Source organism: Furipterus horrens, unplaced genomic scaffold (assembly GCF_987537825.1).
Source record: "Furipterus horrens unplaced genomic scaffold, mFurHor1.1.pri manual_scaffold_13, whole genome shotgun sequence".
NCBI lineage: Eukaryota > Metazoa > Chordata > Mammalia > Chiroptera > Furipteridae > Furipterus > Furipterus horrens.
Genome location: NW_028327183.1, coordinates 31,585,982 through 31,612,112, shown reverse-complemented (window position 1 = coordinate 31,612,112; position 26,131 = coordinate 31,585,982). Strand labels below are relative to the sequence as shown.

The following is a 26,131-nucleotide window of genomic DNA, read 5'->3' as shown; positions in this document are numbered from 1 at the left end:
GGGTTTAACTTATTGAAGAAACTGCCTGACTTCCTAAATGACATTCTTCATTGTTTTGGGGTGAACAAATGTTGACTTCCTGATTCAGAGAGGCCCACATGGTGAGGAACCGACAGCCAACCAGCAGCACTTCGCCAGCGATGTCAGGGCACCATCTTGGAAGCGGACCCTCCAGCCCCAGATGAGCCATCTCAGCCGATGCCTCCTGGAGTTGAGGTGGGTTGTCTCCACTGAGTCCTGCCCATATTACAGATGTGTGAGCTCAATAAATGATTGTTGTTTCCAGTCATTGGGTTTTGGGGTGGTTTGTTAGGCAGCAATGGATAACTGGGACATAGATTTCCACACATACTTTATATTCCAACTAAAAACCTCCTTGCACCAGGTAAGAATTTAGAATAGAAGATTAGCCATTTCCCCACAGTACAATATGCACTGATTGTGCACCTTATGTGTATGCCTGTGGAAGCAACTAACAGCCATGTGCTAGGGCTCAAAGAGATGATGAACTCAAAGCCACGTAACTTTAGCCCCGCCTGTGCCACTTGCCACCTTCTAGCTAAGGGAGAACTTAGACCACGCTTGTGCTCTCAGCTTGGGCCCCTTCCTCTGTAAGCTAGTAATAACTAAAATATCTGCAAAGTTAGGACCCTTTGGAATACAGAGCAAAAAATCAACTAGCTTAATAAAAGGAACTCATGGGCCCTGGCTGGGTAGCTCAGTTGGTTAGAGCATCATCCCAATACGCCAAAGTTGTGGGTTTGATTTCTGGTCAGTGCACATACAAGAATTGGCCAATGAATGCATAAATAAGTGGACCAACAAATCAATGTTTCCCTCTCTCTTTCCATTCCTCTCTTTCTCAAAAATTAATAAATAAAAAATGTTTAAGTAAATAAATAAAAGAAACTTAAGGATTCACAAAAATGAAAACTTTGAAAGTGCACTTCAGGATATAGAAATAGGAATCATTTGACTGAAGCAATGTCATATTCGCTCTGAGTGTCACTTTCTCTCAGACATCTCCTCTTTCTAAACTAATGTGACAACTGGATTGACCCTGGTAGTTCTTGTTACGATAGCAAGATGTCCTTCAGCAATAACTACTAGGAAACTTGGAAGGGAAAAAAGTTCATTACTTACATATCCTGGAGCATACAAGTCACACCAGGGGGCAGACAGCCAGGTCACTGGTGGAGAGAGAGCATGAGCCTGCAGTTCTGCTTTTACTGGGGTCCAGGGTGGTGGCCTAGAGTTTCATGGACTCACTCTTTATTGGTGAATTTAAAAATATAAGAGCAAGAGCTCTGGCCAGGTGGCTCAGTTGGTTCGAGATTCAGCCCATATACCAAAAGGTTGCAGGTTCAATCCCCAGTCAGGACCTGTACGGGAGGCAACCGATCAATGTATTAATTTGAGATAGCAGGCTTTAAGTGGCAATCAAAGCTTAATTCAGACACTGATTACAAAAAAGAAAAGCCAACTGTCAGGGCTCACACTACAGTTCCTCAGTATTTATGGTGTGGTGTTGCTGCTGTAAACACACCCACGGGGCTACCTGTAGGATAAAAGGAGAGCATGCACCTTTACAGCAGCAGGCTGGACCATCTCAGTTTGTGTGAGTGCACCACGATGTTCGCACCATGACGAAATTACTTAAGGACCCGTTTCTCAGAATGTATCTCTGGAGTTAAGCAGGATATGTCTGTATAAACTTACATAGCATAGAAATTTCTAGAAAGAGCCACAAGAAACTGCAAATTAGTAGTTCACTCTGGGAAAGACAAACTTTTCACCTTTGAACTGCTTGTACAGGGTATGGCTTTTATATATTTTTAGTGGCAAAAGATTTCAGTTTCTATCGTTAACAGCGATTGAAACGATTCGGAGTCAGCTGTGAGGGATGTGTAGGACGAGATGGGCTGATAGTATTTTCTGAGTGAAGCAGAGCCCTGCCATGTGGCTGCAGAAGATCGGGACACCAGCCCCACAGGGATGGTCAGGGCAGCCCGGGGTGGCAGAGGACATGCCCTTAAGAGCGAAGGGGACCTGCGAATGTCAGCTGACTGGCTTGCTCATGCTAGGGGAAGCCTGCACTTGGCACGTAGTAATAGTAGTAGTTCCATTCTAAGCACTTTACTCATATCACATTAAACCCTCACAGCAGTGCAACGGTGTTATTTCCCCACTTTACAGATGACGAAACAGAGGAAGAAGTGAATGAATGAATGAATAAATGAAGCTACCCAAGGGTAGGTACATCTCTAAAGTGACGCCATGGGAAGAAAAGCATATATATTCCAGAGTTGTTCTATTGTTGTTATTGTTGACTGCAACAAAGGCAATCGAATTTTGGTGTCCATCAGAGAATAGGATGAAAGCTACAGGCCAATTGTGCACATAACGAATGGAATTCTTGGATTCCTGGGAAACCGCAAGTGGACTCAAGGTTCAGAACCCCTGTTCTGTGGGGTTTTTCAGATCTAGGATCCTAGGGTTCTGTGATAAGTTGTGATATCCCTCCTCCCCACAAAGCCTATTAGTTGAACCTCACCACCGAAGAAAGTACAAACTTCTCCAACCCTGTAGTCTCAATGTCACAGGTAAAAAGTGTCTGGAATAAAATGCTGTGAAGTCCAAAGTAGGTTTGTTGGTTACCTGGCACATGCAAATATTACAAGTTGTGTGATGAGGGGACCATCTGATTTCCTGTCCCAATGTGGACAGTTTTTGTGTGTGAAAGGCGTTCCACAACCTGGGAGTGTCTAAGCCAACCAGGACAGCTTACTTGAGGCAGGACAAATTTGTACCAAATCATGTCTGTTTGATGGGCAGTGGGGACTGGCTGCTTTTCCAGGATCCTAGGCAGAGAGGTCACCGGCTCACCTGCCCACCCACCCTGCAACTTTGACTGATTCCCACCCCTGCACTTGAGAGCCTCTTGTTCCTGCACATACATACACACAGCATGGCTTTGTGCCTGGTCTGGAGCAGCCCGAGGCCGGAGAGCTGCTCCATTCCAAACTAGATGTCAACACCAAGAGGAGGGACTTCACCCTCCCCTGTGTGCCCTCTCCGGCTCCCCTGGACTCACAGCAGGCCCTCCTCCCCGGCTCTCACACCCTGCTGTTTACCAGATCAAGCATAGTGACTCCAGGGACCTGGCCACGGTGAAGGCCACTTGTCCCAGTGCACCTACCCCTAAGCCAAACCAAGTGTCATCCTAGGAGCTGGGGCGGGCATGGTTAAAATTTAACTATCAGGGCTCGTGGTTTGGGTGAGTTTTTACAATAACAGGTGGGTCCAGTCAACTCCACTATTGTCCTGATCAACGTGAGGGTAGTAGGAAAGCTCACCCTCTCTACTGGGCTGCGTGGGGACAGACCCAAGATGCTAAGGACCCCGATGTTGGGCAGGAACCCCCTGAAGGCCTCAGTTTTCTCCGTCTTAGTCAAGCAGGAATGGGAGACTCCTCGATATAATCTGCTAAGGCCTGAGCGGCCCTGCTCCCAAGTTTCCTGTGCACAGAAAAACAGGAATAATTCTTGTAAGTAAAACTTCTTAGAATTCTCAAGTTTCTTCAAATGCAATTTGATGTTTGTCTAATGTTATGGTGTCTTTCAAAATAGAAGAGAGTCTAGAGCCAGAATACTTGGGTTCCGATTTCTGCTCTCTTTTCCTGGGGGTGGCCTTGGGCAGGTCCTTTAACCTCAGACTCAGGGGTTGGTTGGGAGGACAAGAAGCTTGGAACAAGACAGGCACACAGTGCCCCTCCCCCGAGACAAGCTGTTATTATGAAACATCCAGCCCAGAAGGACCAAATGAGCCAGTTATTAGAGCTCCAGAATCCCTCCAGCAGAGAATGTTCTCAGCAAACATGGCAATAAGCAGACCACCAACCAGCTCTGTCAACACACTGCCCATGTCAGCCTCGTTCTGGCATCGGCCTAGTTAATGCTCTGAATTTGGACTCATTCTTTCTTTTTCCTGGGTTTCAGATTCTCCCTCTGTCAAACGGCCTTTGTTGAAGGCTAATAAGTTGGCTTCTGATGTAAATACTCCATACTCCCCAGGATTGGGTAGTTGCAAGACCATGGGCTTCAGAGCCAGTTGCTCCGGGAGGTGGGCATAGTTACATTTGTCTACAGTGAGAGCTAGGCACTGCTTCACTTCCCCGAACCTCACCTTCCTCATCTATAAAATGGGATGGCTGTCGCACAGGGCAGCATAAAGATGGAATGATGTGGCGGAAGGCCTGGCACTCCCCAGGCTCTCAGTGAGCATTATCAGCCCTTTCTAATTAACCTGTTGGTCCGCACCTGCACACAATGCTGAAATCGCTGTCTCAAAATCACAGGGCAATTTACAGAAGCACTTCAGGCTCCCCCGGGGTTCCTGTTAGGCCAGAACTCAGGCCTGTGCAGGTAAGGGCGAGCAGCCTGGGGTGGACCACGTGCCCTGGGGTAAGCTCAGGCTCAAGCTTTAAGAGGACTGCAATATTCGGGAGCTGCTGTAGGTCTCCAAGAGCAGGAAACCTCAGTTTTCCCAGATCTGGTACAGAGGTAGAAACCAGGGTCACCAGAATGCGCATCAGTTCCCCCGCCCAGAAAGGGCTGGGATGGAAGCCTTGTCCCAACCGTAAGCCTGGTCCTCCCAGTTACCATACACCCAGAGTGGGGTCCCCAGACAAGCAGCCACAGCACTACCTGGGAGCTCGCTAGAAATGGGGAAACTCAGGCCCCACCCAGACCTGCCTATAAACTTAAAACCAAACAGAAGCCATGTGCTCACATGAAAATACCCTCCCACCCCAGTTCCCAGAGGCAACTGCTATGAGTGGTTTGCAGTGCAGCCATCTCACGCTTTCCCTACGCCACGCACACAGAAACCTGTCCACACATGCACAGGACTTCAAAACATAAAAATGGTATTACATGGTACATGCTGATGTGTCGTTTTCTTTCTTTACCTAATGGTAGACATCCCCACAATTGTCTCTCAGCAACTGTCCCCTCTTAGTGCTTAGTACAACCATTAAGAGCATCAGGCCGCTTGGATGGGATCTCGGCCCCACCATTTTGTGGCTCTCTGCCCCTCGGCAAGTTTCTTAACCTTACAGAGCCTTAGTTTCCTCACCTGTAAAAGGTGGGTGATAAGAGGACTTATCACAAAGCACCGCTGGAAGCATGAGATGAGGCGACAGGTGGAAAGGCTTAGACCAGCGCCTGGCACCTCATGAGAACTCTCCGGCGTTGTTATTATCACCACAGGCCATCATATGCATGTCCCTTTACTTAACCCTGTTGGGGAACATTAGGCGGGGTTCAATTTTTAACTCTACAAACTATATTCTGCTACATCTTTGTGCACTTCTACAGGAAAGAGTAACGAAGTCACTTTGCATCGAGTGCCTAAATTGGTTTATGCTTCAGTGCTCAAACTGCTGGCCAGGGAACCCCAGGGCGCTGTTACCTCGGCAGTCCACAATAAATGGGGTTTATTCTGCCGAGCAGGGAAGACTGGAACTTCGTGCCTCTCTTCAATGTTTTGTTTATTGGGATTCGGCAAAACATTTCATTTTGGGAAATAAAACAAAGTTTATTACTAAAAATGGTTGAGAATCAGTGGTGGTTTGGCCCAGAGAGAAAAGTCAGAGTTAAAAAAGTGTTCAAAAATAATTTTAGGAACCATGTCAATCGTGTTCTCTGGCCATGTTTCTGCGTGTGCGGAAGCTGCCTTTTATTACGAGTGGGCATCTCTTCTGAAGCTGTGATCAGTGACTTGCACGTTAGTAGCTTGAAACTGACCACAGTGAGAGTATTCATGGTGGTGATCAACAAACATTCCACATCAGAGCTTCTTAATCCTCTGCTAAGCCGGTTATTAAACTTTCAGCAGCACGCCGCTGTGTGCTCTCAAACATTTTAATAGGTATTTCTTGCTCATTTGTCTGCAGGCATTCTTGGGTTTGGCTCCCCCCTGCTGGGCTGGGCTCCAAGCTGGGGGTGGGAGGGGCGGGGAGAGGGGGCACAGGCATCTGCACCTGTTTAGTGTGTCTCTCATCCTTCACTGCACTTGGGTCAATGCCAGTGCCATAGGAGGAGCGCTACGAATATTTACTGAAGGATGGAAAAAGCATCTAACACTTTACCTTTATTACTTCCTATCAGAAAGCTGCTTTAGTTACAAGACTTACTTTGCTGACACCAGCTTTGGCCTGGAGTTACAGGGTCAACCTGAGCAAACATTGAAAACCTTTTTGGGATTTGGTGACATCAGCCCTTTGCAGACACAACGGGCAGCACCCTCTTATTTGGTGACAGGGACAGTGTTCAATGCAGATGTTCTGCGGTCGGCAGCCCCTTCACCCTTCAAGAAGTTTCATAGGTGTAACCTCAATATTCCCACTCTTCCGCACTTGCATCTCCTCGCCAGGAGACCAACCGAGTCCCCCGTTAGGGAGGGCTGCCTCTGTGGCACTTGGCGAATCCTGTGCTCTGTCTATGATAAGGGTTGCGCAGCTGTGTTAATCCCCCGTTTTCCCTCAGGAAGGAACTGTGCGAAGGCTGTTTGTGAGGGCTGCACTGTCTAAGTGCTGCTTCCCTTCAGACACAGTCGTGGCCTGTGCAGCCCAGATGGGTTTGGGGAGAGGACAGGCAATGGAAGACCAGGCACTCCTGGTAAAGATCTGGATTAAAGCAGAAGGAGACTGAACAAAGGACACCAGACAAAGGTCTAGGCCAGTTATCCGGCTCTGAGTCTGCTGCCATCGTCATCCCTCCTGAAAAGGAGAGGTGGGAGCTCATGGATGTGCCTGCAGGGCGCTTCAGGCCGCTCTGTCCCAGAGCACAGAGTCATTGCTTTAGGGCACTGGGTGGGGGTCTCTGCAGGATGAAAGTGCCTCTGCAAGGCTGTGAGGCAGGAGCAGGAGCTCTCCCATCTAGTCTTGGCCAACCTGCCAAGTACAGATGAGGTAACTGAAGCTGGAGGAGGAGGGGCAACAGGGACAACTCAAGTAGTGAGTAGGGAGATCTGGGTTATTAGGTCATACATGTATCTTTCTCCATCCATAACATTAAAAACTTTAACACAAAATTAATTGCCAACACATAAACATGGGGAGATGTTGCATGAAAACCTGCATTTTTATCTTCTCTTGAAAAGTCTAAAGATCTTGCAACAAATCAGCATTTGTTGTCCCCACCTCTCCCTACTGCCTTCCAGCACCAGGGTGAGAGTCAGCTGCCTCATTTACATTACCTGCCTGGCCTTGGCAGGCCCCTAGACTGCACCCCAGGATCAGGTAAGATGACTGCCAAGGCTCTGCTCTGCCATTGCAAGCTCCACTTCTGTGATTGAGTGAACACTGGGACTTTCACGTGGCTGGGTGACTTGCCCATGATGAGCTCAGCTGGGCACCTCCCACATGTGCAAGGCAGCGCCTCTTTACTAGGTCACCCTCCAGGTCCCAACTCTGTGGCCCTCATCAGCTCACTCTCAAATCAAGATATCAATTATTTTTAAAATATTTGTATATATAGGATTTCCTTCGGTAACATGTCCACTTTCCTAGGGAAGGCAAGACACACGAACCTAAGGTAGAATTTCAGACCTTGGGTAGCCGGCCATTGGCAGAAAGGCTGGGGTCCACAAAGAACAGAGAAACCCCTACTGGGTCTGGGTGGCAGCCCAGAACAATAGGGACCTTGAGAAAAAGGGGAGGGGGGCATTCTGTTAAATTTTCTTGTTGCCGGAATACTTTCACCTCCTTCTTTGGGGAGACCTTGAAGTATCTGCTGTATCATGCAGGCGAGTGTGTTGGGTCAGGAAGAAGTTCCAAGCTACTCTGAACTCTGCCTCACCCACCTGCTTCCCAGGTCTGGCCTAGAACGAGGGGGCATTGACGTGCTGGGACTACACCATGACAGTGGCCACATATCAAATCCAACTCAATGCAGCACAGAAAAATCAGTGTCTGGGAAGTGTTCAGAGAGGGCATGGTGCAGGGTGCCCACACAGGTAGGCAGTGTAAGCAGCTTACTGTCTGGTGGTCTCTAGGCTCCATGCTGGGTTGGGTCTTCTGGGATCTCTGCCATCTTCCTCTGAGGCTCAGAGAGGCAGGCGCATCATCCGGGTCTCCTTCTCTTCCTTCTCTCTGTCCACAGTGCACCCCCTTTGGAAGGGCACAGCCTCCACGCCAGGGGGTTCCCAGCAGTCCCCCATCAACATCCGCTGGAGGGACAGTGTCTACGACCCTGGGCTGCAGCCTCTCCAGGCTTCCTACGATGCTGCAGCCTGCCTCCACGTCTGGAACACTGGCTACCTCTTCCAGGTGGAATTTGATGACACCACTGAGGGGTCAGGTGAGCCTGAACTGAGATTTGAGGCCTTCCTCTCCCTGGGTCACAGCCTAAGAGTGAGGTCACGGGCTTAGCACAGAAGGGGATGAGAGCTTTACTTAAGTACAAAGTTGGGGACAAGAGCAGGAAGAATGCATGAAAGCTCTCTGTGGGGACAGGGGAGTGATGCTTATTTTAAAAATTATAATGCCAATTATCTATATACATGTAGTTTTATGGGGGACAAAACTATGAACAAAGTTAATTCCCTTCCTTCGTGGTTTACATTCCAGGGACTGGGGAGAACGAAACACTAAGCTAATAAGAACACAAATATATTGCACATCCAAGGAGACTAACAGAGCAGGGTGGAGGGGAGGCACGGTGGCGGGGGGGAGGCTTAAAAGGAGAAGGAAGGAGATGTTGCTGACTCCAAGGTGTCGAGAGCCTGGCTGCCCGCTGGTTCTTACTCAGAGTGAGACTGGCCACCAGCAGACACTGACCTGGCTGATGTTTAAAATTTTTGTTTGTAAATATTTATTTATTTTTAGAGAGAGGGGAAGGAAGGGAGAAAGAGAGGGAGAGAAACATCAATGTGAAAGAGAAACATCTTCGATCAGTTCCCTCTCACATGTGCCCCGACTAGGGATCAAACCTGCAACCCGGGCATGTGTCCTGACTGGGCATCGAACCGGCAACCTTCGCTTTGCTGGATGATGTCCAACCAACTGAGCCACACCAGTCAGGGCAACGTGGCTAATGTTTTAAATGAACACCCAATCAATCAATCAATCAATCAATCAATAAACACTCAGCTACTATGAGGAAGAGGTGGGGCAGAGGACGGGGGTGGAGCAGGGGCCACTTGGAGGCTCTCTGGGATGATGATGGCAGAGGGCTGTGGGGCAGGTATTCAGGGAGGTGGGAGAGAGACCCCAGAAGCCGCTGCCCCTTTACCAGGTCCCGGTGCTCTGGACGGGCTTTATATGAACCAGCTCATTAAATCCTCTCCAGGATGCTCAGGAGTTTGGGATGGCTACTCCTATGAAACTTGTTGGGATTGGCTGCTCCATCCCAGCTGGTGTTTTTCAGCCCCTTTTGGTATCACTGTAAGCCTTGTTTATGTCGAACATCTGTTTTCTTTCTGGACGTGGAGAACGTTTGTAACATGCCAGGCAGAGCTGCCCATGTGACCGACCGCTAGTGAAAACCTTGGGCACCAAGTCTCTTATAGGCATCCCTGGTGAACAATACTTCATGCATGTTGTGACAACTCATTACTGGGGGGGTCAGCGTGTCCCTGTGACTCCATCAGAGAGGGAACTGGCAGCTGGCGCCTGGTCTCAACCAGACATCGCCATGTACACATTTTCCCTTTGCAGATTTTCCTTGGATCCTCTCTCTATCATAAATCTGAGCCATGCCTCTGACTACATGCTGAGTCCTGGGAGTGCTAGAGAATCAAGGAACCTGGGGGCCCTGGCACAGTCCCCAGCCCCCATCCTTTCTGGGCCAGACCCTAGCCCACCTCCTTCCACATGCTAGTTATATCGTTCACTTACCTGTTGCCCAGGCAGGGAAGTGAACTCCATGAGGGCACCCTGAACTGTGTGTGCTAGCCTTCTGGGAGCCCTCGGGGAGGACTGGGTGCCAAGCGAGGCCCAGCCTCCCCTGCTTCACCTCTGAGTAACTGGGTGGCTGCAGCAGGGGACAGAGAGCCCTTTTTCCCACTGCAGGCCCAGCTAAGCACTTCACGCACAACCTGGCTCATGGTTCTTGGTCAGTCTTCACAGTAATCCTCAGGAACACTTCTCAGATAGGACTCCTCAAATGCAAGGGACAAGAATCCCAACTCTGGAGGACTTCCGGCCAAGATGGAGGCATAGGTCTCCCTCCACAACTAAGAAGGAATATAACTACCTCAAAACTAGAGACAACCAGAAGTTCCAGAAAGTCAAGCTGCATGGAAGTCCAGAAAACAAAAATATAAAGAAGAAATACTCATCCAGACAGGTAGGAAGGGCGGAGCCAGGGCAGAGAGGACACGGTGTGGTGGTGGCAGCAGTGGCAGCGGCCAGCCAGTAGAACACACAGTCACACATTTTAAAAAGTAGGATGGACACCTGGAGAGCACTTCCAGCACCAGACCAGACTGCAAGCTCATGGTCCCAGTGCCGGGGAAAATAAAGTCTCATTGCTTCTGACTGTGCAAATCAGTGGGGGACTGTGGTGGAGGAAGAAACTTCCAGTCTCTCAGCAGAGTCCACTTGTTTAAAGGGCCCCCATAGTTCTAGAATGTCCACAGAACCTCCCACTCTGGAAACCACAACTAGGGCAACAGCTGGAGAGGCGCCAGTCCCATATAAAAGTGGGAGAAGTGCCTGGTAAGGGGCAAGTGCTGAGCAAGTGGCATTGTTTCCTCTCAGACCCCTCCCCCACATACAGTGCCACAACATGGTGAAATGGGTTGCCCTGTACTGACAAATACCTGAGGCTCTGCCTCTTACAATGTAACTGGTGCGACAGCTCTACCTAAGATGCAGAGGCAAACATAGGAGCCTGTCAAGATGAGGAGACAGAGAGGTATGGCCCAAAAGAGGGAATGGATCAAAGTTCCAGTGACAGAACTAAGCGACTAGGAGATAGCCAACATAACAGATGAGGAGATAGGCAACCTAACAGATGCAGAGTTCAAAACACTGGTGATAAAGATGATCACACACTTGACAGATATGCTTAAGTATGGCAAACACATAGGGAAGAAGTGAGGACTACGCTAAATCAAATGAAGGAAAATCCACACAAAACCAATGGTGAAGGGAAGGAAACCAGGGTTCAAATCAATAATTTGGAACTTAAGAAAGAAAGAAACAGTCAATCATTACAGAATGAGGAAACAAGAATTTAAAAAAATTAGGAGGGGCTTAGAAACCTCTGGGACAACTTTAAACATGCCAACATCTAAATCTTAGGGGTGCCAGAAGGAGAAGAGGAAGAACAAGAAATTGAAAACTTATGTGGAAAAGTAATGAAGGAGAACTCCCCAAATTTGGCAAAGGAAATAGACATACAAGTCTAGGAAGCACAGAGAGTCCCAAACAAGCTAGACCCAAAGAGGACCACACCAAGACACATCAAAATTAAAATGCCAAAGGTGAAAGATAGAGAATCTTAAAAGCAGCAAGAGAAAAGCAGACAGTTACCTACAAAGGAGTTCCCATAAGACTATCAGCTGATTTCTCAAAAGAAACTTTGCATGCGAGAAGGGACTGGCAAGAAGTCTTTCATGTGATGAAAAGCAAAGACCTGCAACCAAGATTACTCCACCCAGAAAAGCTATCATTTAGAATGGAAGGGCAGATAAAGTGCTTCACAGACAAGTTAAAGCTAAAGAAGTTCGTCATCACAAAGCCCTTATTATATGAAATGTTAAAGGGACTTATTTAAGAAAAAGAGCAAAACTGTGAACGTTAAAATGACAATAATCTCAGAACTATCAACAACAGAATCTAAAAAATAAAAAAAAAAGCTAAGCAAACCAGAATAGGAATAGAATCACAGGTATAGGGATCATTTGGAGTGTTATCAGCTGGGAGGGGGGAAGGGGGAGAAATGGTACAGGGATTAAGAAGCATAATTGATAGGTAGAAAATAGACAGGGGGATGTTAAGAATAGTATAGGAAAGGGTGAAGCCAAAAAACTTATATGCACGACCCATGGACATGAACTAAGGGGGGTGGGCTTGCTGGAGGGAAGAAGGGTACTGGACGGAGGGGAGCAAAGGGAAAAGAAATTGGGACAACTGTAACAACATAATCAATAAAATACACACAAAAAAAAAATAAAAAAGAAAAAGAAAGAAAGAACCCCAACTCTGGCCAACATAAGCAAAGAGGAACTTCTTGGCCAAGCTCAAAGAAGAGAAGGGAAAGTTGGACACCCAGATCTTGGAAAGCACAAGAATGAGGCCAGCTCAGGGCTCCAGGGAGCAGAGGTTATGAATTTATTTACTTAGCACACCAACTTTTATCTGTCCGTGTTGGTCTGTTCCAAGTTCAAATTCCCAAAGAGCAACTGAATTTGCCTTTTCAGGTTTAATATGGTTTGTATTATTTTTAAACATTTTATGCAGTAACTTTAGAAGATTAAATAAAGAATAATAGTTCCTGAACTTTTGCATGGTTAATAGTTGTGTGACTAGTCTAATAAGATTGAGAAAAATGGATATGGGTATAGATGAGTTCATAATCCCCCTGTATAATTTTTATGTGTAGCTATGGGTTTAACTGATATAACAGATTTATATTTTTTAAGTTTTAAAACATAAAAATCTTTGAAGGTTACTTTGGACTTTTGTATGAGTATTATTAAGATACATTTGACAAAATAAGTCAGAATCCCAGGGGCAAAGGTCTGGTGGCTTAGCTTGGCACTCAGCCTTTGGTCAGTGGGGGACCCAGCACCCTGACCCATGTCCTCACCAAGAGCACATGCTCAGGGAAGTGGTGGTCCTGGAGGAAACAGAGGTGCTATTTTAGAAAAGGGAAGGTGTGCTGAATAGAAAAGCACATGCCCTCTTTAAAAAGCACCACCATCCATGAATAACAGCACACACAAAACAGCATTGTGGAGATTGGGGGTCCTCGTTCTATGCAAGGAGAAACGGAGGCTCGGAGGGAAGTGACTCACTTAAGACCGAGTGGCAGGGAAGTGGAGGGGTCAGGTTCAAGCCCAAGTCCTGCCAATTCCAAAGCCCCCAACAGTCATTTACTGGCCCCTTCTCCTTTTCAAGGGTTTTACTCACACAAACTTAAGTATTCTCTGTAACAACCATATGAAATGAACATTATTCCCCATTTTACAGATGATTAAAACGAGGCTCAGAGAGATTCATGGCCAGAGGCCACAGAGCCCTCACAGTGAGATTCTCTGCTCTCCAAAGAAGGAAATTGAAGGAGCATGAATCCTCTATGGAAGGAATCTGCATCCAATATCCACATGGTTCAGGCATGAGGCCAGACGTGCTAACCTCCCCATAAGGGAGGAAAGTGGTAGCACACAGGGTGAATGCGGTCAAGCTCATGTTAAGTCCTGAGGAGAGCCAGCAGCCTGCTCAGGGTCCAGGTGGGCTCCTGGCTCAAGCCCAGCCAAGCCATGTCCAGTGTGCTCACCCCAACTGGAGGGCCAGTGGGCAGTGAGGTCAGTCTGGAGCACCCATCTCTCACCTGACAACAAGGAGATGCCCACACCCCGCCCCTCCTGACAGGTGGAGTATGGGCATCTCTGTGATGTTCCAAGGGCCCAATTGTTTATATTTTTATGTCATATTATTTTTATTTGGGTGTCTTATGGCATGTGTGCCTTGGAATCTAGTTGTTCCTATGTCCCCCAGGAGTTCAGGGTAAGAGTTTGGACTGGGAAACTGGAATATTACAGGTGACAATTCCCAGAATCAGAAGTCCAGGCATCCTTTTGGTCAAGAATTTCATTCTCTTGGATTTTTACCCAAAGCTTGAATCATAGGCACAGGCGTGGCTAGTCCTAGCAACCCTTTCTTTGGCTTCAGTGATTGGTCCAGGGGTGGGCATGTGACTCAAGCCAGGCCAATGAGAGCCCAGAGTTTTTCTTGGAACTGTTAAAAGAAAACTTCTTTTTCTGCCTGCCTTGTGCTGGGGTCAGCTGTGAGGCTGTTCCTGCGGGTCCTCAAGGCAAAGTCAAGAAGTGGGTAAAAATTGAGGCCAGAGGCCGTTGTCAGAGCCTGTAACTGAAGCTGTGCCTGAGGACAAACCAGCTCCTAGACTAATCAACCTCTTTGTTGCCTCAGTCAGATTGATTTAAATTTCAGTCACTTGTTTTCAAGAGTTCTAATAAAAGTAGACAAATAAAAAGTGACTACATTAAAAGAGAAGAAATAATAAAAAATAAATAAATGAATAAAAATAAAAGAGAAGAAATAGAAGGGAGGCAGCTGGAAAATCGCCAATTTCAGTCCTTTTAATCTTTGCTCAAATGTAATTCAGCTGGAAAAAAAAAGTAATTCAGCTGTAGGCTGGGTCTGTGCCCCCAAGGGTGGAGAGGAATGTTGGCAATGATATGTTTAACTTGACCCAGAGATACTGGTTGTCTGAGTGTGGTGCTTTAAGACTCTCAGACCTGTCTGAAAAGCCAGGCCGACGTAAGCTTGGCCGTTCTGAGTATATGGAGACCTGGTAAATGTTCAGCAACTGGCCTTCTGGGGTGTGGGGTGAAGGTGGGGAGGGGAGACAAGAAACTGATTTGTGGTGTTTGCCACTTCCTGTGGTGTAAATACTCCCTCACAGCCGGCTGATTCCAACCTCCCAATGCAAAGTCGCTGATCATGAGTTAGAAAGAGAGGCAGTCATTTTCCAGGAGCTGGTATGAGCCTGCCCCACACGTCACTGTTCTATTCTTCCTTCCTTCCAGTTCCTACTGCCTCAGATCTTATTTTTGCTCTCATTTTTGCAAGGCGTTCACTGAATTGGTTAAGACTTCCTTTGTGTTGCATGTGGCAGAAACTCAACTGGTTTAAGCAAAGAAAAGGATAACTTTTTAGCTTAGATTCCCAGAAAGTTCAGGGTGTGCCTGAATTCTTCCCCACTCTGCTCTGCCTTCCAGGTGAGGCTCCTGGAATGGGGCAAGGATGGTGGCCCATAGCCCTGGATGGCAGCCAGGTACACCCTCCCAAAAGAGAGGCATAAAGGGATAGCACCTCGGTCCCAGCAAGGGCAGCCTCTGCCCCAGGGCTGGTTCCCTTCACCCAGTTTCGGTCACTCATCTTGGGTGAGCCAATTGCAGTGACTCAGGGTGAGCTGCCCTGGAGCAAAATGAGGCCAGAGTGGAGGACCCAGGGGTGCTGTTCCCAGAAGTAAGGTCAGGCTGGAGAGGCGCAGTCAGGGTGTGTCTCCACAGGACCTGATACCCTTGCTGTTGACCCTGAGCTGACCTCGGCCCACCCCTGACTGAAAATCTGCTCTCAAAGGCCAAGGTTTTTGTACCCATTGTCGCAGCCAGGCCGCTACGTTGACCCAGTCCTGACCCCCACATTTTGGCTTCTCCACCACCTTCTCTATCTGGTTCAAAGAGACCCACCCCACCCTGCCACAGACTGAAAGAATTATCTGGGTGTCTCTCTACAGCCACATAAATTAGTTGGATAATTCCTCCTGTGGCTCGTGTCCACGCAGGCCAATCTGGTTTTACTTTACTTGTCATCTTCTGAAAAACCCAGTTTCCCTCTTTTCTCTTTCCTGCTCAGTTTCCCAGGCTCCTTTTTCCAGCCTCTAGCCCCGCCCTTTTCAGCCTATCTGTCTTCTTTGTCCACATCTTGGAAACTAGGAGTCTTGGGAGCAAAGGAAATAGAAAACACAGCTGAAAGACGGAAAGTACTAAAAAAAAGTTTTGCAGCAAGAAACTGAGAATAATGAGACTCTCCCCCAATTAAAAAAGAAGAAGAAGAAGAAGCAAACCCTGGGTAGACTGTAAAAAAATGCTTCATGAGCAAGACCGGAAGTGAGTAGGGAATGTGCATGGGGTAGAAGTAATTCTTCACAAAATATGATTACTTATGCTGGGCGACGCCAACAGGCAGGACTAGAAACTCATAGCGAAACATAACTGGGAGGCCAAGACATTTCCCATCAGCGTGGTGGGTACCCGCAGGTTTTCCAGTGGGTGAGGGACACGAGCATTTGGAGATTCACACCAGCCAGCGAGGAAGAGCAACAGAGGCGAAGGCAGTGGCTGCTTCCGAGGAGTGTGCTGGCGCTGAGGCCGGGGAAGAAGGGGCTGGTGGAGCCACAAAGGGTTTTACTGGAAGGGGAGGGCAATGCAGGAAAATAGTCCTGGCTTCAAATGGTACCCCCCGCTGTCAAATGCCACAAAATACTTCACAGATGAAGGAAGACCCTTTTCCTTTTTGTAATGAATGACAACGCCGTTTCCACCTGATGGACATGTTAGTGCAGAAAATGTGCCAAAGATCAAGGTTCAAAGGCCAGAGAGATCCCACAGCTACTTGAGAAGACACCCTGTGTTCTGTGAACCAGAACCTGAATGACTGCAGAGGTAACATTCATCGCCGCCGCTAGAGCTCAGATGTGCCGCACCCACATGCCGGCTGGGGAACAGTTTCCAGGGCATTTAATTCTCACAAAAACCCCAAGAGAGAGGTACATGGTTCCACTTAAGGAAAAGGACACCCATATCCAATATTCAGACTCAGACCTGTTTCCAAATCCTACTCTCTCTCCGCCAAACACATAGAATAAAAGTTAAAAAATAAAAGGTGCATCTGGTCTTGCTGACAGTGCGGGCAGGGCCTGGCTCCAGGGCGCTGAGATGCCCTGCTGTCCCCTCGTCCCACCCACTTAGCTGAGTGGGGTGAGCAGAGCAGCAGATGGCAAAACACCTCTGTCCTCCATGCCAGACCCTTCTTCTCTGAGGGGACAGGGTCCTGGGCTCCCCCTCCGGCACCCAAGTGGCAATTCATCTTACTCCTCAGAGGAGGGTGGGGGGACACCATGTTGTTGAAGGCCTCACTCTGGAGCCAAAAAAAAAGGATGTGAGGCCGAGTTCCTCCATTTACCACCCGGCTGGCGTGAACATATCATCTGTCCTCTCTGACCCTCAGTCTCCTTCTCTGTAAACTGAAGATCTGAATCCAGCTGGCTGATGGGAAGCTGAAAAGAGGACCCATGTGAACCACTTAGCACCCTGACTGGAGAATTAAGTACAATAATAACTTCACCTACTGTGGTGCTTTCAAAATAAGATGATCAAAGCAAGGCTCTGGCTGTGTGCTCTTTTAATGTCTTCCACTAGAGGGAGCACAGAGCAGGCAGAGAAGCAGCTGCTGGTCAGGCCGAGTCTGCCTTTCAACGGACTCTGTGTGTTGCAGGACCAGCGAGCAGAAGGAGGACAAATAGAAAGTCCAAGCCTGAAAGCCCCGTGGGGACTTGGGCGCAGCCTTCCTGATGGGTCACTCACTCGCAAGGACAGCAATGGGCAGTTAAGGCAGCAGGCACTGAAGCCACAGCCTGCTAATGCCCCTTCCAACATCAAAGTGAATTTTAAGTCATTTGTAAAGTGAAGCCAATAACAGCCATTTATCCTCTAAATGAAACTGATAACTGTCCCCACTGCTGAGAGAGCCCAGCTGGGCACGGTTCCTGAGAGCCAAAGTCTGGATGCCGCTCCCCATTGTAGAGTCAGCAGCAGGCAGGCACACACGGCAGGAGATCCATGTGCGTTTGCTCCTGGAGTGAATGTGTGACCCGCAGACCAGTGTGATTTTTCAGGCTTGCAGACTTCACCTTCATAATTGGGGATCTTCAGGTGCAAGGCAAAGGAACTGACTCTGGCCACATAAGCCAAAAGGGAGCTGCCTGGAAGAATCTGGAGCTCCTCCCTGGAAAGGCAGGCTGGAGATGCAGCCTGGAGATGGATCCTGAACTCAGCAGCAAGAACTGCTTTGTCATCTCTCCACACGGGACCCAAGTCCCAGGGGGCTCTGCCACTGGCCCGGTGCCTGCAGTGAGACATGAACTAGTGGTTCCAAGATTATGCACAGGGGGTCCTGGGGTCCCAGGAAGGAAATACTGTGCTGTCAGGAAGGGGACTTGGCTACCTGGTCAGAAGACAACACCTTGACTGGCATGAAAGATCATGACTATCACACTCGTCCTAGGTATTTTGCAAATTTGTAAATTGGCAATCTGGTACCTAAAACCATATATTTTCCATCTCATTAATGAATGAAGATATAGTTTATTTATCTATTGTTTCTTCCCTTAGGTCCTGGGCATGTGTATCTTTGGAGCTTAGGTGGAAGTGTGATTCTCTGACCTGTCCCCTCACTCAATCCACAGGAATAATAATCCCCACCTAGGAAAACGCTCTGCCCGCAGGGCCCAGGAATCCACATCAATCCCAGCACTGTAGAGCCAGCCCATGTCACTGGCCCATCCCTCTGATGGTCTCTTCCTCCTCCCCATCTGCTCCCTGTGCTCATCATTTCCTTATCCCTTGCACCCTTCCCAGTGCCCCCACTCCACAGTCTGATCACACTGTGCTCCTCAGCCTCCCCAGCCTCTGCAGTGCCAGTGAGGATGAGGAGGGCTCCCAGACAGGTGTCGCAAGTCTGAGCCCCTGTCTGGTGCTAACACCATGCTCCACGGAACAGGAATCAGTTGGGAAATGGATGATCCTCTTAGGACCCTCTGAAATCCCTACCACATTGTTAATGTGGTTCCAACCCTATCCTCCCTCTCTTCATCATTAGGAACACAGTTCACCAGTGCTTCTGCAAAAGCACCCAGGGACTCAATGTCCTTGTTCCATACATGAAGCTACAGTTGTAAATCTGCAACAGAGCAGCTCAGGCCATTTCCTCTCGGCAAATATTTACGAAGCACTACTGTGCGTGGAAATGGGCTAAGTCACAGAGCCTTCCCAGACACAGTCCTTGCTCACACGATCTCAAGCTTGAAATGTGTGGGAAGGTAAAGTGGAAGATAAACTAAGTCACCGGTGGAGAATGGAGAATGCAATCGCTGCCACTCCCCCGCCCCCTCAGGCAGACTTCACCTGTAGTTCCCAAATCCTCCCAGGTCCCTGAGCAGGCCACTAGTGACACTTGGCTGCTCTCAGAGAGGGTCTTGTAACCCTGTGCAAGGCTGGTGTGTAGAACAGAACGCGCCACTGTGTTTCCCCGGGGTTTTGAAAGGCAGAGGAGCCGGTGAATTATGTGTGGTCTGTAGAGAGGAGGAGCGGGGAGGAGGAAGAGGAAAAGGAGGAGAGCCGTGTGTGGCTAGGGAGACCATCTAGGGAGAGGAAGGGAAGGAGACTCAATAGAAAGGGGGTTAAGAAAGAGGAGAGATTTTAAAGGAGCCATGGAAGACCTTGGAAGATGAATTCAAGAACTTCCTGAATGAGATGCTGAGTAGAGTCCTGTAACACATTTGGGAGAGCCCACCACGACCACAGAGACTGTCACTCTTCGGGGCCTCTCATGGTGGCCTTGTGACCGAAAACCGCGTCCACCGGGAACAGCACACAGCCTCCAGGCACCCCGGCTGCGCGCCGGTCCTCCCCGCGCCACTGTGGTAGACAACTGGCCCGCAAGGACGCCCGGTCCGCACACAGCGCGTTTGTCCTTGCGCGGCAACCTGCATGCTGAGGCCAGAGTCAGGCTGGGGCAGTTGAGGAATCAAACAGGTGACTTGCTTGGGCAAATCTTGCACGATGTGTCCATTTTTAAAAACAGAACATTCAAAGTCGGTTGATGAAAGCTCCCTTACTTGGCTACTGCCAGAACCCACCCCTTTGCTCCCCCAGCCCAGCTCCCATTGCTCTGCACAAACCCTATCCCCCAGCCACTCGGACCACCCGTCCGTGCCATCACGGTGGCCTACACTCTCTCCCTCCAGCCCTCTCTATCTCCTGTCCCCAGCTGCCTAGAACCATCTTCATCCTCATTCTTGGGGCTCAGCTGAACCACCACTTCCTCAGGATGTCCTACACCAGTTTAGGTCCCCCCAAAGGACTTCATTCCTGCCCGTTACAACACTCACACCTGTATATGTTCATTACTCACTCACTGTCTTGCCTGCCTCTCTGGATTCCACGCTCCAGGAGGTCAGGATGGCAACTGATCCCTCTCGAACCCGGATACTTAGCATAGGGTGTGCACACAGTAGGAGCTCAGTGAATATTTGTTGAATAAATGAATGATTTTTCCTCTTGTATGCATCTGTGGCTGGCTGAGCCCCTTCTAATGGGCATTCTCTTAAGATAATGCTGATCCTTCAATGTCTTTATGGGCAGGTCCTATCTTGGGATAAAGAGTGGCTGTTTCAGGTGACTGCAAATCTCTGCTTTGATGATATGGATGACAATCTTTTTTATCCTCACCTGAGGACATGCTTATTGATTTTAGACAGAGAGGAACAGAGAGAAAGAGAGAGAAAAAATCAATGTGAGAGAGAAACATCGATCAGTTACCTCCTGTAAGCACCCCACTTGGGATAAAACTACAGCCTTTTGGTGTACCAAATGACACTCCAACCAATTGAGCCACCAGGGCAATGGTGACAATTTTAATAAGAGCAATAATAACAAAGTGCTACTGCTAGTTGAAATCATACTGGTGCTGGGGGCTCTGCTGGGGAGCGTATTGTAAGCATCACTGTATTTGATCCTCGCCATGTTCTGATGAACTGGGTGTTATCTTCTTCAAAGTGTCAGATCTGGCACACAGAGAAATAAAACAACCCATGCAAAGCTGAACTGTGTGAAACCAGGATTTGAACTCAGGTTTGCCTGACTTTAAAACCAGAGCCAGCCTGTGGTGACCTTAGGGTTTAATTCCCATAGAGTGATCTGGATTGCCTCATTCTGGGGTTCTGGGGGAGGGGTTGTGCCCCACAAACACTGACAGTTACTGGCACCTGCCATGGCTCCCACTTGCCTGGAGAGCATTACAGAGAGCTTCCTAGTCTGGAGAACACACAGAGACCCCTTGCCCTTGAGCTTTACAGCTTCGGAACATTACTTAGCTGCCAGAGTGGCAACAAGAACAGGCTCATCCTAGGCGATGTCAGTTTTGACTAATTCAAATATCTCAAACATCTCTTACACTTATTTTAAGCCTTAAAACAGCCATGCCTGCCCAAAGCCTGCTTATCCTGGTAAAAACATGGAACTACAAATAGGTGGCTATTAATGGCCACTGTTGCAAGCACAGAGACAATAGTATCTGGGGCCAGCAAATTGCAGCATGAAATCACCCCCCACTGTCATTCTGTCCTCAGGGTATTTGGAGGGTCTGGCAGTCACTAATATAGTTCCCCAATGACCTCTCAGTGCACCTGCTCATGGAGAACTCTGGGGTGATTCATGGCTCCCTCTCTGTGGATGGCAGAGTCTAGGGGCTGGGGGCTGGCACGTGAAAGACCCCCTTCTCATGTAGTGGGCTTGTTCTTTTTAAACTGTTTTATTAAAGGGAATTTTTTTGACACTGTGCTGTCATTATAAAAAGTCACTTGGAGATCTTTTAAATCAAGGGCTGCAACTTTAAATCGGGTTCATAACTTCCCTGGCAAGAAAAATGGCAGAGTTTGGCTTGAACCCTGATACGTAAGCCAATGTACTGAACCTTCAAGCAGGCTTGGGTCGAGGTTACCGGGTGACGTGAGGCAGGTGACTTAACTCCTAAGTCCCAATTTCCTCATCTCAAAAATGAGCTAATAGCACCTGCTGCAAGGAGGGTCTACGTACCCTAGGGGAGCCTAAAGTACTATGCACAATACCCAGCATGTAGCAGGTTCTCAGTAAAGGCTGGCTTGTTAGGTAGTAGCATTTACAGCACGTACCAGCTGTCCATCAGGTGCTGACAGTTACACAAGCCGACACAGTGCTGCACAGCACCCAGAACACAGGAGATGCTACCCAATGAGAGCCTTTCTACCTTAATCAGCTATTTCATCTCATACAGAGGCATGTCAATGGCTGCTGGGTGGTGTTCTTTGAGCGCTTCCAAAATTGCCAAGCATCATACCAAGAACTGTGTGTTTACCACCTCAGTTAATTCTTGCAATGCCCTTCTGAGCAAAACTAGGATCATCCCCATTTTACAGATGGGGAAACTGAGGCCGGGAGAAATTCAGTAAATGGACCAAGATCACTCAGTGTTGAAGAGATGGTGCCAGCATCTGACTCCAGACCCGCTCCTGACCACCTGCAGAAAGGGTGACAAAGCACTATTTCCCAGTCTTTAAATAAATACATAGGCACTTTGTTAGTGGGCTGTGTCTGCGGGTCGGGTCTAATTTAAGAGACAATATTACAGTGAAGTTCCGTAGTTCGTATCTGCGGTGGTTCTTGAATTTATCGTGCTTTTTGATGTGCTCTTTTTCTCTCCTGAAATGCACTTAAAAGAGTGAGGCTGCATAGACCAGAATGGCAGACACCGGTGTGTTCCCACTGATCGGCCACAGGGCGGCGCTCTAGCCCAGCCCACGTTTTAGCTCCCCACCTGCCCCACACTTTCTTCCTCCTCACTTAGCCTACAAAAGCTCACGTTTTGCTTATCTCCTATTTGCATCTGCATATTATAAAGCTAGTAAGAGGCAGCAGACTTTTGGGGGTTTTGTTATGTTTGCTTGGTCCCAGCCCAGGTTTCCAGCAAGTCCCTCGGACATGTACAAATGAGCAGATGTCAGCTTGAACGCAAGAACAAGATGTATAATCTGGAGGCCCCATTGAAGAGGAACATTCTTCCTACAGTGGGAGAGCCCCAGGGTTTCAAAAAACAGACTTTCACTTATATTAGGGCTACTGGGTCTTCCAGAAGGAGACGGGCGGGAGTCAGACTGGTGAGAGGCTGCTTCAGTAAAGAATTCTGGGGGCAGTTTGATATTGGTGGGGGAGAGCGTGGAGTTGTGGTCCAGGAGCTCCAGTCCTACTCAGAAGGCGAACTTGGGAAAGGCTTCTGACCTCCGCATCTCTTTCCCTTCCTGAGGAAGGAGCAATGCTCTGTGCTCACAAGTCCTCTCCCAACCCCGCAGTCTCTGATTCTGGCTCTGTTGTTGGCAACAGTAGGGAATGACTTTTCTGAAGGTTATTTTTGGCAAGGACCTGGAAGACATCCATCTGGTGGTGAGTGGATGCCTCATGCAGTTGGTGTCATTCTTTTTGGAGACATATGTACCTACATAGAATTCTAAGAGGCCTGAGCTGGAAGGAACCACAAGAACCATTTAGGTAGTAATTCTTTTTTTATTTTTTATTTTAAATAGATGAAGGAGCTGAGTCCCCAAAAGGTTATGTGATGTTTATTCACCAGCATCACTGTCATCATCGTTGTCTGGCAACATTTTACAAAGTGATTTCCCTGCCATTATTTCCATTTATCCTGCCAACACTCCTCATTTTGCAGGTGGGGAAGCTGAGGCTCAGAGACTGAGCAACTTGTTTAAGGTCTCACAGCAAGTTAGAGCTAAACTACAAATCCTGGTTTTTAAATAATTACAGTGCTCTGTGGAATTCCCAAGAAATCCCAGGCAGTTCCCAAGCTTCCATGGGAAAGGATGAATTCTGCTGTAATACGCAGACTTGCTTACTGACTGGATGAACCAGTAATTACTCAGTCAATGAGCTGAGTAATCCCATTCATTCACCTACTGGGTGCCTCCAATGGATGTGTCCTGGACTAAATGCTGAGGATACAGTGATGAACAAGGCAGAAGTGGTCCTAGTCCTGGGAACTTGACTGGGTGGTACTTAACTCACAACCTTACGTGCTCGCTTCGGCAGCACATATACTAAAATTAACTCACAACCTTACAAATTGTGTCCACCAGTTTGTGTCCAGTTCGACTTGTCCTTGACTTAGATGAAACACCCATCATTCCTGCCTTCTTCCACTTGTGTTCTGGAAAAGATGATACAGACGTGCATTGGTACCCATGTGGTTACCTTCCTCATGTGCGAGCATATTGCCAGTCTCAGTCTCTCAGTGTCCAGGACACCTCCTGGAGGACAATTTTGTTTGACGACAGGCTTTTGGTCACTAAGCAATGCATTTTGGTGACATGTGGTCTCTGGCTGCCCAATGCTACAAACTCTTTTCCCACCACAGATACAAGGTGCCAGGCAGAAATCACACAAAGATTACCACTGCCTGTATTTCATGGTCCTGTAACTCCTTAGATTACATTTTGTACTTTGAAGAGTAAAGTGTAAAGGCACACGCTTGGTGTCATACATGGGTTAGAATCCTACCTCTAACTGTTACACCTCAGGGGCTACTGACAACCTATTTAACTTCCCATCATAAATTAAAATACAACATAAAACTACAAAGGCCAATCTGCTCAAGTACCCTCACTACTCGAAGGAAAAAAATCAGCCCTATTGTATTTCTAGCCACAGAACATCTCCATTACAGTCTCGCAATTTGAACCTACCTGGGAGGTTTTCTTCCTTCATACTCACAGTGCTCTCGGCCACCGGTGCATTCAGAGTTTGTGAGTTAAAATGTTTTCATATACTTGGTAGGAAAAGTAATATTTCTATGTATTTTTAAAGATTAACATAATTCATGTATGTGTGTGTGTGTGTGTGTTAAAGAGACTCGATTATCTCATGAAACCACAGAACTTTATGACTAGTTGACACTCTAATGGCCTTCTACATCAATGCCCTTATTTCTTTTCTTTTTTTTTTAGATTTTATTTTACTTATCTATTCTTAGAGAGAGGGGAAAAGATGGAGAAAGAGAGGAAGAGAAACATCAATATGTGGTTGTCTCTTGCATGCTCCCACCTGAGGACCTGGCCAGCAACTCAGGCATGTGCCTTGACTGGGAATCAAACCAGCGACCCTTTGGTTCTCAGGCCAGCACTCAGTCCACCAAGCCACACCAGCCAGGGCAATGCCCTTATTTCGAATCAAGAAAGATGGTGGGAAGTTTTACAACTTGATCGAGAGCAGAATCATGAGCTGAGCCTGTTTTCCTATTTTATAGTTCAGTGTTTCCTGCCACAAATACTTTCTATGGTAAAGACCTAACAGAAAACAACACTAGCCTGTAGTATTTGACACATAGAGGAGTTGATGCAAGCAAGGCCCCCTGGAATTCACTCCATCACTCTGCCATGTCTTCCAGACTTGTCCCAGGCACCCAGTAGCACAAGCTCACTTCAATGAAAAGAGATATGTACAATAGTTACCATTATATCTGTAGCAGATGTTCATGGAAATCTAGTAGCAAAATGCAACTAGAGGGAGGCTAAGCCATGTACATCAGAGCCATTCCAGAGGTCATTAAAATACAGAGTCCCTGCCCTGACCCTGAACCTCTGGAGGGTGCCCACAATTCTGCAGTTGAGAGCCAGATTCCTCCATGAAGGATGCTCCCGTCTGAGCCCATGTGTGTCAAGCTAACAGCTCTTGAGGAGGCTACACCAAATGTTTAGAGTGACTTAGAAAGGAATGTTCCTGTAAAACCTAGTCTTATAGGGGAATAGACTAAGCTGGGCTGCATAGAAACCAGAACTGGTGGAAATATTGTTTGTTTTAAAATCTTGCTCTTTACATACTTGTTTATGAAATTATTTGGTGATTGGATTTAAGCCACTTTTTTTTCATTCAAGAGACATTTTTTAAATTAAGGGAGTCTGGAAATCTATAGGATGCTCATGCATCTCAGAAATGGTTTTTCTTTGCCTTATTGGGCAAGCAGGGGTTGAGGCTCCTACCGCCATCTGGTGGCAGCACTGGAATCTGCAGGCTCTCAGGCATTTCTTTACAGGAAGCATATTGGTGGCTGGCCTGGGGCCAGGTGACTGGGACCCAGGGCCCACCTTCCAGTTTGTCATTGCAGCAGAGCATCAATCGAGAGTGAAATCATGCGACTTCACTGTAGACAGTGTCACAGTAATACCACAGTCCACAAAACAGACAATCTAACGCACAAGCTCCACTGGTTTCATTTTTCAGGAATTAGGGGTGGCCCCCTGGAAAACCACTACCGACTGAAGCAGTTCCACTTCCACTGGGGAGCAGTGAACGAGTGGGGCTCCGAGCACACGGTGGATGACCACGTGTACCCCGCAGAGGTTTGTAGATGCCATCCTAGCAGCAAATATGTGGATGCTTTCTAGGTGCCAGGCTCAATTGTAGGGTGACCAACCATCCCGGTCACCCAGAAAGGGAGGATTTCCCATGATGTGGGGCTCTCTGTGCTCAGACCAGAACAACTGGCCACGCT

The 26,131-nt window shown here is 47.9% G+C and overlaps 1 protein-coding gene across 2 annotated transcripts in view; it reads left to right on the top strand.

Annotated features, from left to right (window-relative positions):
- Positions 1–3,287: 3,287 nt before the first annotated feature.
- The window catches only part of CA5A (carbonic anhydrase 5A), a 35,711-nt gene continuing 12,867 nt past the window's right edge, over positions 3,288–26,131 (top strand). For both annotated transcript variants that reach the window (XM_090259340.1, XM_090259341.1), the window contains exons 1-3: positions 3,288–3,547; positions 8,166–8,363; positions 25,861–25,979. In XM_090259340.1, the coding sequence (XP_090115466.1) occupies positions 3,391–3,547; positions 8,166–8,363; positions 25,861–25,979 (474 nt within the window). In that variant the 5' untranslated portion in view covers positions 3,288–3,390. The remainder of the gene's footprint in view (positions 3,548–8,165; positions 8,364–25,860; positions 25,980–26,131) is intronic.